The sequence below is a fragment of the Amblyomma americanum genome, chromosome 5 (genome assembly GCF_052857255.1).
Source record: "Amblyomma americanum isolate KBUSLIRL-KWMA chromosome 5, ASM5285725v1, whole genome shotgun sequence".
Classification (NCBI taxonomy): domain Eukaryota; kingdom Metazoa; phylum Arthropoda; class Arachnida; order Ixodida; family Ixodidae; genus Amblyomma; species Amblyomma americanum.
The window spans coordinates 23,887,091-23,901,742 of record NC_135501.1 but is presented as its reverse complement, the minus strand read 5'-3'; the positions used below and the strand labels follow the sequence as shown (position 1 = coordinate 23,901,742).

General features: G+C 45.4%; 1 protein-coding gene across 1 annotated transcript in view; it reads left to right on the top strand.

The window, feature by feature from the left end:
* norpA (no receptor potential A) overlaps nt 1–14,652 on the top strand; it is a 151,063-nt gene that overhangs the window by 37,548 nt on the left and 98,863 nt on the right. Inside the window, exons 6-10 of the mRNA XM_077664649.1 lie at nt 3,145–3,282; nt 4,205–4,284; nt 7,660–7,713; nt 10,336–10,417; nt 10,931–11,031. Of these exons, the coding sequence (XP_077520775.1) occupies nt 3,145–3,282; nt 4,205–4,284; nt 7,660–7,713; nt 10,336–10,417; nt 10,931–11,031 (455 nt within the window). The remainder of the gene's footprint in view (nt 1–3,144; nt 3,283–4,204; nt 4,285–7,659; nt 7,714–10,335; nt 10,418–10,930; nt 11,032–14,652) is intronic.

The window sequence follows — 14,652 nt, the reverse complement described above, 5'->3', positions numbered from 1 at the left end:
CATGTATTCACCTTGTGTCACACAGCTTGAAGGAGCCTTCTGGAAAAGCTTGCATGAATGTGATGTTTACAGCTCCTCACAAACTTGACAAGCTGTCATCATCATCATCATCATTATTTATTTACTCGTAAAGGATCCATTAAGGTGGATTCACACAACGGACAGGGTTGCGGACGAATCCATGATGCCATGCCAAGTTAGCGGACTGTCTGCATACTGAAACCATCCACAAGACGAATGAAAACAGGAGGTCCCAAAGTTAAAAAGCGCCCTCCTTTTTCCACCCACATTGTCCGCGGACACGAGTTGGTCGGCCTGAATTCGTGCCATCATCCCACATGATGCACAGTTTGTCCTCGAGAACTGCAATTCGTTCTGTTGCACCTTTAGAGACACCACATAAAGAATGGGGGGAGGGGTTAGGAGGCAAGGGTAGTACACACATATAAAAATAATTATCAGAACAAAAACTAACATAGTGAAGGCAATCAAAAAAGTGTAGCACATCTAAGTAGCCAAGTGAAAACAAAGTATGGCAAAAAACTTGCAGGACTGCAGACTAAGAGCAGGTAATGCATTGATACATGCTGGTCAGATGCAAAGTGACCGGGCTTTGCACTTCATCCAGGCACAGACAGGGACGCAACCAAGGGAGCCCGAGGAGGCCCCCCTCCAGCAGCGTTCTTGTTCAGCATGGCCCCCCTCCCTGCAGGCTTCACCCTTTACAGCTGCCTCAGGCCCCTCCCGAAAAACATTTCTGGCTACTTGCCTGGGCACAGGCGTCATATGAAATGTAAAACTGCATAGTACATGGTCTGGACAGAATCTGTAGCCTGCAGTCTGCTGCTTTCTGCTACTTTATTGGGGCCAGTGGTGCGCGGGTTGTACCAGTCACTACTGCAACAGTGATTGCCTGTGGAGGCACAACAGTAGTGTGAGGACGTTGAGTGATGATTTGTTGGTGATTCACTGCAGGCCGTGCTCTGTGTCCAGATTTTAAAATCAGTGGTTCATGAGTGGGAGAAATTATTATCAACTCATGCGTGAAATCATTGGAACAGAAAAAATTTGGGGAGACTTAGCTGTTCCTCTAAGGGTACAGGGTTTCTCTTGTCCATGTAGACACAGACGCTGTTTCCTCTTTCACAGTCACCATCATTATGTGAAAGACCACAGCACGCACATATAAAGCCTCACTTTAACCAAGTCATAACAACGTCCCTGCACAGCCTAGCAATAGCTTGTGTAACTTGCAGTCCACCGGTTGGGGGATACAGTGCTGCATAGCGGCATGAGAGGCGACGCTACTGACATGTGTCGTCTGCTTGTCTTTATATGAGGATGAGGAGGAAGACGGCGGGTGATGGCCCGTGTGTTTGGCACGTTGCTCACAACTGCTTCGATCATTGAAGATCTGATGTGTCGCTGGTGTGGCTGGCGCCACCTATGGGAGCCTCTTATAACAGCCACCTTTTCGACCAATCGGGATTTTTCCATCACAACTGGAATGCTGACACTGGCTTTTCTGCATAGTGGGGCTATTACAGTGCTGCGTAAAAATAGCAATACAAGAGTGGAGTAGAACCGTCCATCTCACTGTCAAAAAAGGAATGTGCTTTCTTGCACCTTTGTTAGTTTTTGTTTCTTTTTTGGTTTTTCACTTGCATCTTGGTGTGTTTGACTTTGCACATTGTGATTTGATTCTGTCATACTGGAAATGTAAGGAACACATATAGAAGCCATGTGAGTGTCAGCAAATACGTGAATCAGCTGGAAGCAACGGTTGTCAGTGTTTGCTATCTCTTTGTTCATGTGCAGTTTTTTTGTGCTCCCGTGATGCCTGCTGAGCACCAACTGGCCCCCTTCTAAAACTTTGTCTACCATAATATATTAGAGTCAGAGATGCCATCAGGCTGTTCGATTGTTATATTTGCCCACCTTGGGAAATTGTTTTGAAAACTAAACATTTTGACAGATTTGCCTGTCTGGTTGGGTTTGAAAACTAATAATAGACTGCACATCTCCGGCCAGAAACATTAATTTGAAACCCAATGGGATAAAGCCGGCTCGGCTCCTTCATCAGGGGTGACTGGGGGCAGTAGGTAGCGTCTTTAAAGGGGAGGAGGGGGTCAAAAGAATGAAAGCTTTGATGCGAAAGGCATGGGGGAGGAGTGGGGGTTAAGGCTGTGAGTCATGTTATCGCACTGTGGGGAGGCGGTCAATGGCTACTCTTCTTCTTTTAGTTGCAGAGCGAAGTCCCTGGGCATACACTGGGGGCAGGTTTCCTTTGGTGCAGTTGAGTGTTTTCATGCAAATAATCCTGTCTTGCTCCTGTTTCATTGCTTAGACTGCATTCATGCTTCAGAGCTCAGCTCTTAGGCACCCGTTCCCGGGCTGAGCAGCGTGCCTCGCTGTCGGTGGCATAACTGAGCGGAGAGAGCGCAATGGGGAAAGCGGAAGGGGAGGCTACGGTAGTAGCATGAAGGCAGGTTGCGTGGTGATGACCCACGGCACCATAGTAACGCGTGCTATCGTCTGCTTGCCAATGACATCACTGGTAAGGTATGCGTAGGTCGCCAGAGATGGTGCCAGAGTCATGTGCACTGTAAGTGTGCTGGCCATTCTCCTGAGGCGAGCCGAGGCTCAGCAGTGGCAGAACGCTGTGCGCACTGCCCAAATTGAAACCCAGAGCCGCCTTCATTTGGCACTGCGCATTCCCCATGTGGTCGCCTACAGTTCAGGTGCAGCAACAGCTGCACTCAAGAATTGCATTACCGAGAAGCAGAATTGTTGGCCAATTTTTTTTTGCTCACTTGTCAGCAGGGTAGTATATAACATTTATTCTCTTAGGTAGCAATGTGAGTTTTTCAGTGATTTTGTTTTTTTTTCTTTTGCCCACTCTGCTTGGTCCTTGGGCTGCAGTGTTTTTGGAATAAATAAAAAAAAAATAAGTGGCAGCCTTTCCTGGAGTAATGCAGACGAGACACACGCTAGGGACTTTGCGAGAAGCAGCATTGGTCTTCCAAGAGAGCAATTACAGGGGCTAGTTGTGTGGGAATCACGCTTCGTCTGTCCTCCTTAAAGTGTGCTTTGTTTGTTTAAGTCCATCGCGGTTCCCACACGATTGGTCTTCCCCCATTGCAGGACGTACGACTCTTAGCAGAACTGAGCAGCAAGAACCGGTATGGGCTAGACGAGGTGTCCCTGACCATCTGCTCGGGCACGGACATGGTCAACATCAACTACACACACGTGGTCTGCCCGGACCCTGAGACAGCCAAGGCATGTTGTTCACTGGTGCATTGCCTGGCCCACGCAGTTTTGTTTTTTCTTCTTGTTTCGGCAGAAAGGGATGAAATGGTAACTGCCTTGGCCACTTTCTGGGATGAAGTTTTCGATCGAATCCACTTGTCGACCTTGGAACCATGCTGTTGCTAAGATGTGATTGCATAGTAGTAAATGGTCACTGCTATAGTGGGAAAAATCTAGTGGCATTGACCTTTCAATTTGAGGACATCTCATGATATGCATGACCTCTTTACTCAGAGGTCCTTCAAGCACCAAATTTTTTCATAGTGTTTCTGTTAGCGTCTATGTCTTTAATTTTGTGGGATGACCTTCCTGGAGCAGCTGCGCGTATTTATCTCAGGGTAGTTTTCTTTGCGGCATATTTTCTTAACTTGCGCACTGTTCTCCTGGTAGCACTCATTTGGCATCAAGGTCTGGGCAGGCTCATTTGAGCCCTGGGGGAAACTTTGGATCCTGTCTGGAAGTAGCTGGTTCCCTTTATTATAGTCTTCTCATTTTTTTTATCACTTCACCACATGACACCATTGGCATGGTATTACAGTGCGAGGTGAGGGGGGGGGGTAGTAATGCCAACAGAAACTGTACAGCATCGTTACAGGTAGGAAGTAACAAACAATAAACAATGCAGCACATTTAAGGGTTGTAAACAGTGATGCTGTACTAAGACCAGAGAGTGCATACAGAATAAAACACAACTGTTAGAAAGAAGAAGCAAAAGTTTCATTAGATGTTATGGAGATGACCTCCTTAGGCAACCAATTCTCATTTAGTTTTTTGGAGAAATGATGTTTTGAGTACATAAAAAAAAAGTGCATGCATTCTGCGTTTGATTTCTTTTGCCCCAGTTCGCACTCTCCCCGTTCACAAAATGCCTTCTTCATTTTGGGTTGTGCAGGTGTGGCAAGCTGGCCTGCGCAGCATCACCAACAACATCAAGGCAAACAATGTGTGCCCGGCCACCTGCCTCGAGAAACAGTTGAGTGCATTTTCTCTCTGCACAGCTGCGGCCCCACATCCAGGGACAGGGATGTGATATCATCATCGTAATCATCACCAGCCTCACTACACTCACTGCAGGGCAAAGGCCTCTCCCATGTCTGTCCGATTAACCCTGTCCTTTGCCAGCTACGCCCACCCTATACCTGCAAACTTCTTAATCTCATCCGCCCATCTAACCATCTGCCGCCCCCTGCTACGCTTGCCTTCTTTTGGAATCCACTCCGTTACCCTTCAGGACCAGCAGTTATCGTGCGTTCGCATTACATGCCCTGACCAAGCCCATTTCTTCCTCTTGATTTCGACTAGGATGTCATTTACCCGCATTTGTTCCCTCACCCACTCTGCCCGCTTCCAGTCTCTAAACGTTACACCTATCATTTTTCTTTCCATGGCTCGCTGCGTTGTCCTTAACTTAAGCTGAACTCTTTTCGTTAGCCGCCATGTTTCTGCCCCATAGGTGAGTACAGGCAAGATACAGCTGTTGTCTACTTTTGAGGGTTGTTGGTCAACTTCTATTCGTGATTTGAGAGAACCTGCCATATACGCTCCACCCCATTCTTATCCTTCTAGTTATCTCCCTCTCATTATCCGGATCAGCTGTCACTACCTGCCCTAAGTAGACTTATTCATTTACCACTTCCAGCACCTCGCTACCAATTGTGAATTGCTGTTCCCTTGCTAGACTGTTGACCATTACTTTGCTTTTCTGCATGTTAATTCTTAGACCCATCGTTCTGCTCTGCCTGTCTGACTAATTGATCATGATTTGCAGTTCACCTCCGGAGTGACTCAGCTAGGCAATGTCATCAGCGAATCGCAGATTATTTAGGTATTATTCCCAACTGTTCCCAATTTAGGCCTTGGAATACCTCCTGTAAACAGGCGGTGAACAGCATTGGCGAGATCGTGTCTCCTTGCCTGACGCCCTTCCTTATTGGAATTTTATTGCTGACTTTATGGAGGGCTATGGTAGCTGTGCAGTCGTTATATATATCTTCCAGTATTTTGACATAAGGCTCTTCTACACCCTTTTTCCGCAATGCCTGTATGACTGCTGAGGTTTCTACTGATTCGAATGCTTTCTCGTAATCAATGAAGGCTATATATAAGGGTTGGTTATATTCTGCGCATTTCTCTATTGCCTGATTGATAGTGTGAATATGATGTATTGGGGAATATCCTTTACGAAAGCCTGCCTGATCATTTGGTTGATTAAAGTCTAAGGTTGCCCTGACCTTGTAGAAAACGGACAGTAAGCTGATCGGTCTGTAATATTTCAAGTCTTTGGCGTCTCCTTTCTTATCAATTAAGATAATTTTTGCATTCTTCCAAGCTTCTGGTGAGGTCGAGGTCATAAGGCATTGCTTGTACAGGGTTGCTAGTTTTTCTAGCAAAGTCTCCACTCCGTCCTTCAACAGATCTGCTGTTACCTGATCCTCCCTAGCTGCCCTTCCCCTTTGCATTTTTCCTAAGGCTTTTTACTTCCTCTTTTGTTACTGGTGGGATGACGCATTGCTGCGCGCTAACGTCTCTTTAATCAACGTTCTGATTACATTGTAACTGTATATATTTATGTAGAACTTTTCGGCTACTTTAACTATGTTAATCATATTGCTAATGGCATTGCCCTCCTTGTCTCTTAACGCATACATCTGGTTTTTACCTATGCCTAGTTTCCTCCTCACCGCTTTTAGGCTACCTCCGTTCTTCAGAGTATGCTCTATATTCTCTATATTAAACTTCCTTATGTCGGCTACCTTGCGCTTATTTATTAACTTCGATACCCCTGCAAGTTATATTCTGTGGGTAGTGCTATAGACGCCCGCATGCTTTGGCGTTTCTTAATCAGATCTTTCGTCACCTGAGTGCGATAGCTTGCCGGTATCCTGTCGAACCGTCCTATCGCCTACTCCTACTGCGCACTCTGTAATGATAGCTGTCAGATTATCGTTCATTGTATGATCATTAAGATCGTCTTCCTCAGTTAAAGCTGAACATGTATTCTGCAGCGATATCCTGAATTCCTCTATTTTCCCTCTTACTGCTAACTCGTTAATGGACTTCACTGATGTCATCTGCCAAGAAGCTTCTGCCTAATGCAACCTCAACAGAGAACTGCATGGCTCAAAAATGCCACGTACCAATCAACTGCTTGCTACTTCAGTGCTGTGGCATGGTTTAGACAAGTACCATGCCTTTTGTAGTCCACCTCAAAAGGAAGGCGAAGAGTATACACCGTTGCCTTTAGTGGCAACAATGAGGGCAGGAATTTTCATGCCTGTTCAAGCCAACCCTTCTGCACATAGAATCTGTTTTAATCCAAGGTAGCGCCTGCAGCCGTGATGAAGAGGTGGATTCTCGTAGCAATATTAACTTGCATCTAGTTTAATAAAACCGAACTGAACCTTTTGGACTTCCAGAATGTCAGTCGTGATTGTGTACACATTCATATAACATGCATGACAGTTCTTGAACAAATTCTGAAATTCTGTGGAAGTCCAAAATTATATAAGTTTGAGAAATCTGTCAGCAGATATTTTAGTTTAGTTTTTACGGTGATGCTTCATTACAGGAAGTGCTGGACGATGACCCTCATTTTATGTTATAAGCTGTGATGGTGTGGCATGTGTTTCCTATTTTGGGCTGAAAGTTATTTGCTTGATAACCTTTATCTTGACAAGTAATAACCTCAGAGGTTATTAAGCGCACGAGGAGATGTGAAGTCTTGGCTTAGACATATGCGCGGAGCTCTCCCAGATGTGCAGAGATTTTCAGCCTACCCTGTTCTAATGTGGTGGCACTGTTTTTAGTGTGAATAGTGATGTTTCAGATGAGGAATACTGGAAGGAAGATCTGAAGCTCCAGATTTAGCTCCAGGTGCCTGGATGAGCCAGCTTGCTGTCAAAGTGTGGCTCATATTGCACAGCTTGCACTTAGGAGTGGCTACGCAGTCGCTGTATTCAAATCGCTATGCTGCAAGGCTGGAAAAAGAAAAAAAGCGAAGAAGAGAAATCGTGGTTCTTTTTGAGATTTCACTCTGCAGTTATTTTATTAGTGTACTCAATAAATGCTCTGTTAGATGTGGATTCTGCTTTACATCATTTATGATGCATCAGAATTGCAGAGCTGTCTAGCAAAGCATGGCTGGTGTTCACCTGAAGTGGAAAAGAAAGAGTACTCTGGTGAATGATAGCTGTCATTTATGATTAGTGTGGCCAGCAGCACCCATGTATTGAGTTCTGTTTTAATGCAACTAAGAAGGCAGTGTTTGCGTCTCATTTTGCACCAGTGTCTGCTAGACCATGATTCAAAGCCACACTTGTTCCCCGTTTCTTTTGTGCTCCCCTCCAGTTGGATCAAGCTGGGATTCCTGGTGGACCCAGATGGGAAACTGCCCGTTCGGAGGTGGGTCTCGCCTGTCCTGTTGTCTGGCCTGTGCATTTTGCTCTCTCTTTTCTATTGTGCTGTATTGTGTAGGATAAGCAAGCTACCACGGGTCTGTGAATAAAAATGATGGGCACTTCATCATTCTCTCAAATGTAGTTTTGTACCGCAGCTCTGAAGTTGACTGTGTGTCAGTGCTAATTATTCAGACTGTCATCACTCAGGTTTGTGAGACGAATGGATCAGAGTTGTCATGTCTGCTTCGTTTTTTGTGTTGGTGTCTATGTGTTGTTCCTACCGTAATTAATGAGGTGGATGTTAGGGTCACAGAGCCAGTTGGAATTCACTTTTTTCACAAAATGTGGTACTCTCTGGGAAGCGGTCAAAAATCATCTGCTACTGGTAGAAAACAAACACACGTGGGGAACACAGGTGCGACTCGGTTAGGTGCCAACTGTGCCTAAGCCTGCGTATGTGCGTGACGGCTACCGCCATCTGTCACACATGACTGTCGCTAACATGAACTGCGTATGTGAAGTAGGAGCTGGCGGTTTGTTTTCAACCAGTGGAGCTGGAGGAGGAGAAGCATGTGCGGGCAGTGTGGCCTTGTGAATAAGGCCAATTGCCGAGAGGAACATCTGTTGCTGGTGTGAACCTAGCTTTCCACAATTCATAATGCATTCACCTGGGAAACAAAATGAACTTCATGCAAATTTTGTTCGACCGAATTGGCCCGAACTCAGTTTGCAGATCCACAGATGTCTTTTTTTGTCGCTACTTTTTTTTCATCATCACATCCTCTCGCTACAGTGTCATGGAAGCATTTTCCCATGACTGGCACAACTGATGAGACACATTAGAACGGACACAACACGGTGCACTCCGTAACATGTCTCATGAGTTGCATTGTAGCCAAGGAATACAGGAACAAACTTGCTCACCAAGTTGTCTTGTTGCTTGCCTTTTGCTTGCCATATAATTATTATGTCATGTATGATTTGTTTTTTTTTTCATATAATTAAACTTTGTATGAAAGCTCCATAAACAGGAAATGTTGGTGGCTGTTCACAGATACGAAACTTTTGGTGCCGCACAAACTGTGCTAATAGTTGCAGGAACATTGTGTTAATGTTCACTGCTGCTTATCTTTTTTGTTCTTTGTGCACTGCCTCTGGCATGTGGCCTTATCACTTTTCCATCCAAGCCCACTGTGGGACGAGACTGTTTTCGAAGGTTGTGGTCGGGCATAGCTGTTTCTGTGATGTTCGAGGCTTCTCTCCACGATGTCCGGGAAGTTCCCGGTGGAAAGTGGCAGCCATTCTGGTCACAATGAGTGTCAAGTGCTCGTTTCAGTATTGCTTCCCTTGAGTTTCTTTCTTTCATGGGCGTAAGTTTGTCCATGTAAACAGTTTTCCATGTAGGCATTCTGTTGTCTCCCACCCACCGTGGTGGCTCAGTGGACTTGACGTTCGGCTGATGATCCTGAAGTCGCAGGTTGAAATACAAAAAATGCCCATGTTCTGTGCGATATCAGTGTGCTGTAAGAAACCCCACCAAATGGTCTAAATGAATCCAGTGGCCTCCACTAAGGAATGTCTCGTAAACTGTGTGTTGCTTTAGGACTTTAAACCCCACAATTTATAATTTACAATTTACTGTTGCATCCCGGCCTGCTATACTGTTGTCACCAGCGGCGTCTATATAAATGGAAACTGTGTACAAGTGTTTCTAGAAGGAGTGCCCAGAACAATTCTAGCTCTATTTTTACAGATCAGTACAATGTTTCATTGAACTTGCTTTGTTTGAACAAGTAGACAATCCCTTTAGTGCTCAGAGTTACATATTATGGTTTGAAATGGCGCAATTCTTATGCTGTTGTGCACAAGGAGACCATTGTGGCTTGATTAAGCGGGCGAACCATTCATGAGTGATCAGTTCAAACTTTGTGCCAAGCATTTGCTGATCCTGTGACATCTGCAAGTTTCAGTACTTGTGCCATATATTCGCAGGTCTGCTTCACACAGGCGTAAAAAAAGGAGAGGGAAAGTCACAGCACTTGTGAAAACTCATGCACTGTTCTCTGGTGTGAAACAGAGACCTCTTAATTCAATCACCCAGGCTTTATTGGGGTCTGAGGTGTTGCCTGTGGCAGCCATTCCCTGTAGTTTGTGACTGCAGACCCAGCACATTGCTTTTTGACGTGCAAACAAACCACTGCGTAGCAGAGGGCAGTTGTGGGCAATTACGTGCCGCTTTGGGTAAATTGCTCACTGTGCTGTGTGGTTGGTGATGCTGCATGGGCCATTGTTGGCAGGGAAAATTAAAAAAAAATGGTGATATGACAGTAGGGCTTCACCGCACACGGTGCCACAGAAATGGGCTCTAACTGCTCTTTTAATTGGAGAGGCCAAGCCTGAGGGTAGAATCTATGTCACGTATATTTCTCGGCTTTTCCAGGCCTTTTAGAAATACTGCCATTTCCTGAGTGCACTGCTGAGTCATAGAAGTGGTACCCTCCTGGACCCCGTTTGTGTGTTTCCCTCATTTTACAGCACAGCCTGTTTCCTCCACAATCGAGCAGTTGGTGAAGGGGTGAAGTAGTAAATGGGATGCTGTTTCACCCTCTCCCACTTCTATCTTCAGGATAGCACAGACGTTTGCTTCTGGCAAGACCGAGAAGCTGGTGTACCAATGCATTGGGGATGTTGGACTGCCCAGCGGCAAGGTGGGTTCGGCTGCATTTTTCATGCTTGGGGTCTGCTATGCAAAACCCCGTTCTGCTGTTGGCATATGTTCGGAGGAATTCCTCAAGGTGGCCTAGCCTTGGGATTGCAATTAGTGTCATAATTACTGCCTTGTTTAAAATGCAGCGATGCTGTGGCCTCTACATCCCATAAAGTGATCATGCTAGCACACATCTAGTCCACATGCGGAAAAGCAGTGTCACAGACGGCATGGGCAAGAACAGCACGAAATGAAACATGATGCTGAAGTTAAATTTTGTCTGCCTGATTTTAAAAAACTGCCATGTGATTTTTACCACCCTGATTACATAACTAAACAAATCCCAGAAACGAAGGCCCTATGCATGCCCTATGCTGCTGGTGGTCCTGCTGAACATGTTTTTGCTTCATCTTTTGTGGTGGCCAGTGAAGTGCAAGGTGCATGGGCAAAGTGTTTAAGGCTGATTTAAATGTAGCTCTGTTTCACTTACCTAGTGTACTTTTTGGATTTACAGAATGACGTCATTGAGCCAAAGGAGTTCACCCTGGAGAAGTTTCAGGAGTTGTACCAAAGGGTGTGTCCCCGCAATGACATTGAGGAGCTTTTCAACTCTATGTAAGCCTCCTGTTCCTAGATGAACTTGTGCATCGGCTAGAACTTGCATCTCAAAAATAACAGAAGCAGAAGTATTGAGAGTCAGGGCATATGCAGACGACAAAAATAGTAATGGGTGAACAGCAATTGTTTATATGTTCACTGAACATGGCCTGTTCAGCACCACATTATTTTGTAGCGTCAGCTACACTGGCTGAGGTTGACCAGTTTCGCGTGCATCCTGGAGAGCCGTGCTGCGGATGCACGAGGAGCAGTGACGTCACAAAGGCGAATAAAAGAAGCCCTGTGTCGAAGCTGGTAATCGAACCAGGGCCTTTGGCGTTTGAGGCGGAGATACTACCACTCCGCCACGACGGCTCGATGTTTAACAGTGAATAAAGGCACAAAATAAATAAGTGCAAGGTATTCAACATAAGGAAGTTTAATATGGAGAGAATCGATCATGCTCTAAAGAACGGAGGTAGCCTAAAAGCGGTGAGAAGGGAACTAGGCATAGGGAAAAGCCGGATGTATGCGTTAAGAGACAAGGAGGGCAATGTCATTAGCAATGTGGATAAGATAGTTAAAGTAGCCAAATGGGGTGGAGCGCATATGGCAGGCTCTCTCAGATCATGAATAGCCGGTTACGAATATCCCTCAAGAAAAAAGTGTACAACAGCTGAATCCTACCGGTACTCACCTACGGAGCAAAAACGTGGAGGCTAATGAAAAGCGTTCAGCTTAAGTTAAGGACAGCACAGCGAGCCATGAAAATGAAAATGATAGGTGTAACGTTAAGATGCAGGAAGCGGGCCAAGTTGGTGAGGGAACACACGCATGTTAATGACATCCTAGTCGAAATCAAGAGGAAGAAATGGGCTTGGGCAGGGTATGCACTGCGAACGCAAGATAACCACTGGTCCTTAAGAGTGACGGAGTGGATTCCAAGCGAAGGCAAGCGTAAGCAGGGGGAGGCAGAAGGTTAGGTGGGCGGATGAGATTAGGAAGTTTGCAGGCATAGGGTGGGCGCAGCCGGCAAAAGACGGTAAATTGGAGAGATATGGTGGAGGCCTTGGCCCTGCAGTGGGTGTAGTCAGGCTGATGATGATGATGACGACGAAGAAGATGATGATGATGATGAGCGAATGTGCACCTTTCATATATTAACTCTTCCGAACCAGATGCCGCCCCGCTTACGCTACGTATATCCTGGCCTAGCAGGGCTAGGCCATGATCAATTTTTTTAATAGATTTGACTAGCATGACAGAATTCTTGTGGGAAGTTTGCATTACTAATTCTACATTGCTTAGTCTGATTGTATAACTAATTTTTTCTCTGAACACGCTCATGTCTGTTGGTCACATTTCCATCACTCGGAAATAGTGAAATAGCATAAGTGACATAAATTGGCTTGGCTTCATATATTAAAGGGGTGCGCGGATTTCAAATCACAGAAATAAAAAGAATCAAATTTTAGAAAACAGATTTTGATTCTAGCACCGCCATCATCGTCATCATCAGCCTGACAATGCCCAACTGCTAATGCCCCTTATCAGCTTTGCCAAGTAGTGACAAGTTCCTCCTCACCCAGCCTCCTTTCTTTTGCAGCTCGAGTCGTCCGCCATGTTCTTCCTAACGCGCTCGGGTGGTGCGGTGCATGCATCCGAGCGGTGCGTTGCGAGGCCTTGCAGAGTCACTGTTTTGCCATCGCAGAGAGTGAAAATTATGGTAAATGATCTAGGCACAGACAAGAAGTGAAACATGCCACTAATGCACTCTAAGTTTAATTTACATGGTGTTTTGCCACAAAACGGTGAGAACGGTGAAAGTGCGTAGCATGGAGGCCGATTTCCCAGGTGGTTTCTGGCATACAGCATCCCCTGTACGCTTCTGTTGAAACTATTTTCAACGCAGTGCTGCATGAAATGCAGCACTAATGCCTGACCAGACGAGCTTTCGTCAAACCCTTGACTATGCTTTTGAATGGCGTGTTGCCTCGTGCAGCTACGGAACCGCAGAAGTAATGGGAATTTGTAGCCGCACAGGCTGTACATGTCACAGAAACTAGCGCAGAACACGGGACGAGAGGAGAGACAACACGAGCTCTGCTAACAACTAGAGGTTTATTGCAGGCAAGGCAATAAAAAGAAAGCATTTGAAATGCACACAAAAACTGAGGTAAAGATATCAGATATCGGAACCAAACTCAGTTTGACTTGAGGTTGCAGTCATCTCGGCAGAAGACCAACCTCAAGTAGCAACAAGCAATTCCTGACAACTTTCGGATCATGAGAAGTGTGTGACCAATGAGCATGAAAAAAAAATGCCATCAAGTTGTGTGATTATAAAGGTTTGATGAAATTGGTGTCAGCCGTGAAGGACAGCTGTGACTTGTGTTCATAAGTATTTTTGCAGTGAAGGTACGCAAGGATGGCGGGCTGCCCATTTAAGGTCCCCGTCTCGCAATGAGGCACATGGCAGCAACACCATGCACGACAATCTTGCTAGATTATGCAAGCAAGTAAACGATTCTTATCACAAGAAGATGGCTGCCTGAAGAAAAATGAGGCTCGTTGTGTATGATGCCAGTAGGGCGTAGTTTGCGACATTCCGATATCGTGCGGTGCATTTCACGCGTATCACCTCTTTCTTTTTCAATAGACTTAGCTGCAGCACGAACGGTTATGTACATGAAAGAACACACATTGAAAAAGACACGTGAGAAAAAAAAAGCTCTTATACTTTTGTTTGAAACACAACATGACATGGCACATTACTAATAAAATTAACAATGCCCTGCCACATTTCTTAAAGATTCAGAAGGTAAACACCTGTTAAAGAAAGACACTTACACTAAAGAGTATGCAACTAACTAGATGCATGACAAGTAGAAGTGTCTTTAGAAGGCAGGTAGATGCATTCTTCAGGACCAACATAGGAACTATCAAACCCTGTTTCACAGGAAGCATTAATTTATTAACAGTGAACAGTATTTTCGTAATTGCCACCATGTCGCTTTTGCAGCCGTGCACATTGCGAGGGACATTCATAACGCATGCACAAAAAAGATGAAAGAGCAGCACCTGCAAGCCAGATTGTAAACAAAACATTGACTGCCTAATATTAGCATAACTCGGGCGAAAAACGAAAAACCAAGCAAATATGCGTCACTCTCAGTTATTGTAGCGACAAACTTCATTCACATGTTTCTCACACGGGAGAGCGAAAATGAACCTACGAGTTTCGCACATTCCAACTCAACACAGGCACGAATATCTAGGAGAACACAAAGGTGGACGCAGTGGATGCTGTAGCATCTCATCACGTCTTTGAAAAATATCCAATGGTGATTTCGAAGCCGGAAGCACTACACACAACGCAGGTACACTAACAGGGAATGCATTTCACACCCCGGTCAGTCATCAATAAACCCTGTTTCGACCATTCCCGGCGAGTAATGCGGCATTGCCAGCTGAAGCCGGTGGCCAGACACCGGCGCGGGCAGGCTGTCTTGATTTCTTAACTATCAAGTTTTTCTACTGCGCAATTATTGCTTATCTGAAAGGTAAAGTTCTTGTGTCCTCACCAGGTAGGTGGGTAGGTGGGTAATGCATCAGGGCACATATTCCACTTTGTTTCAT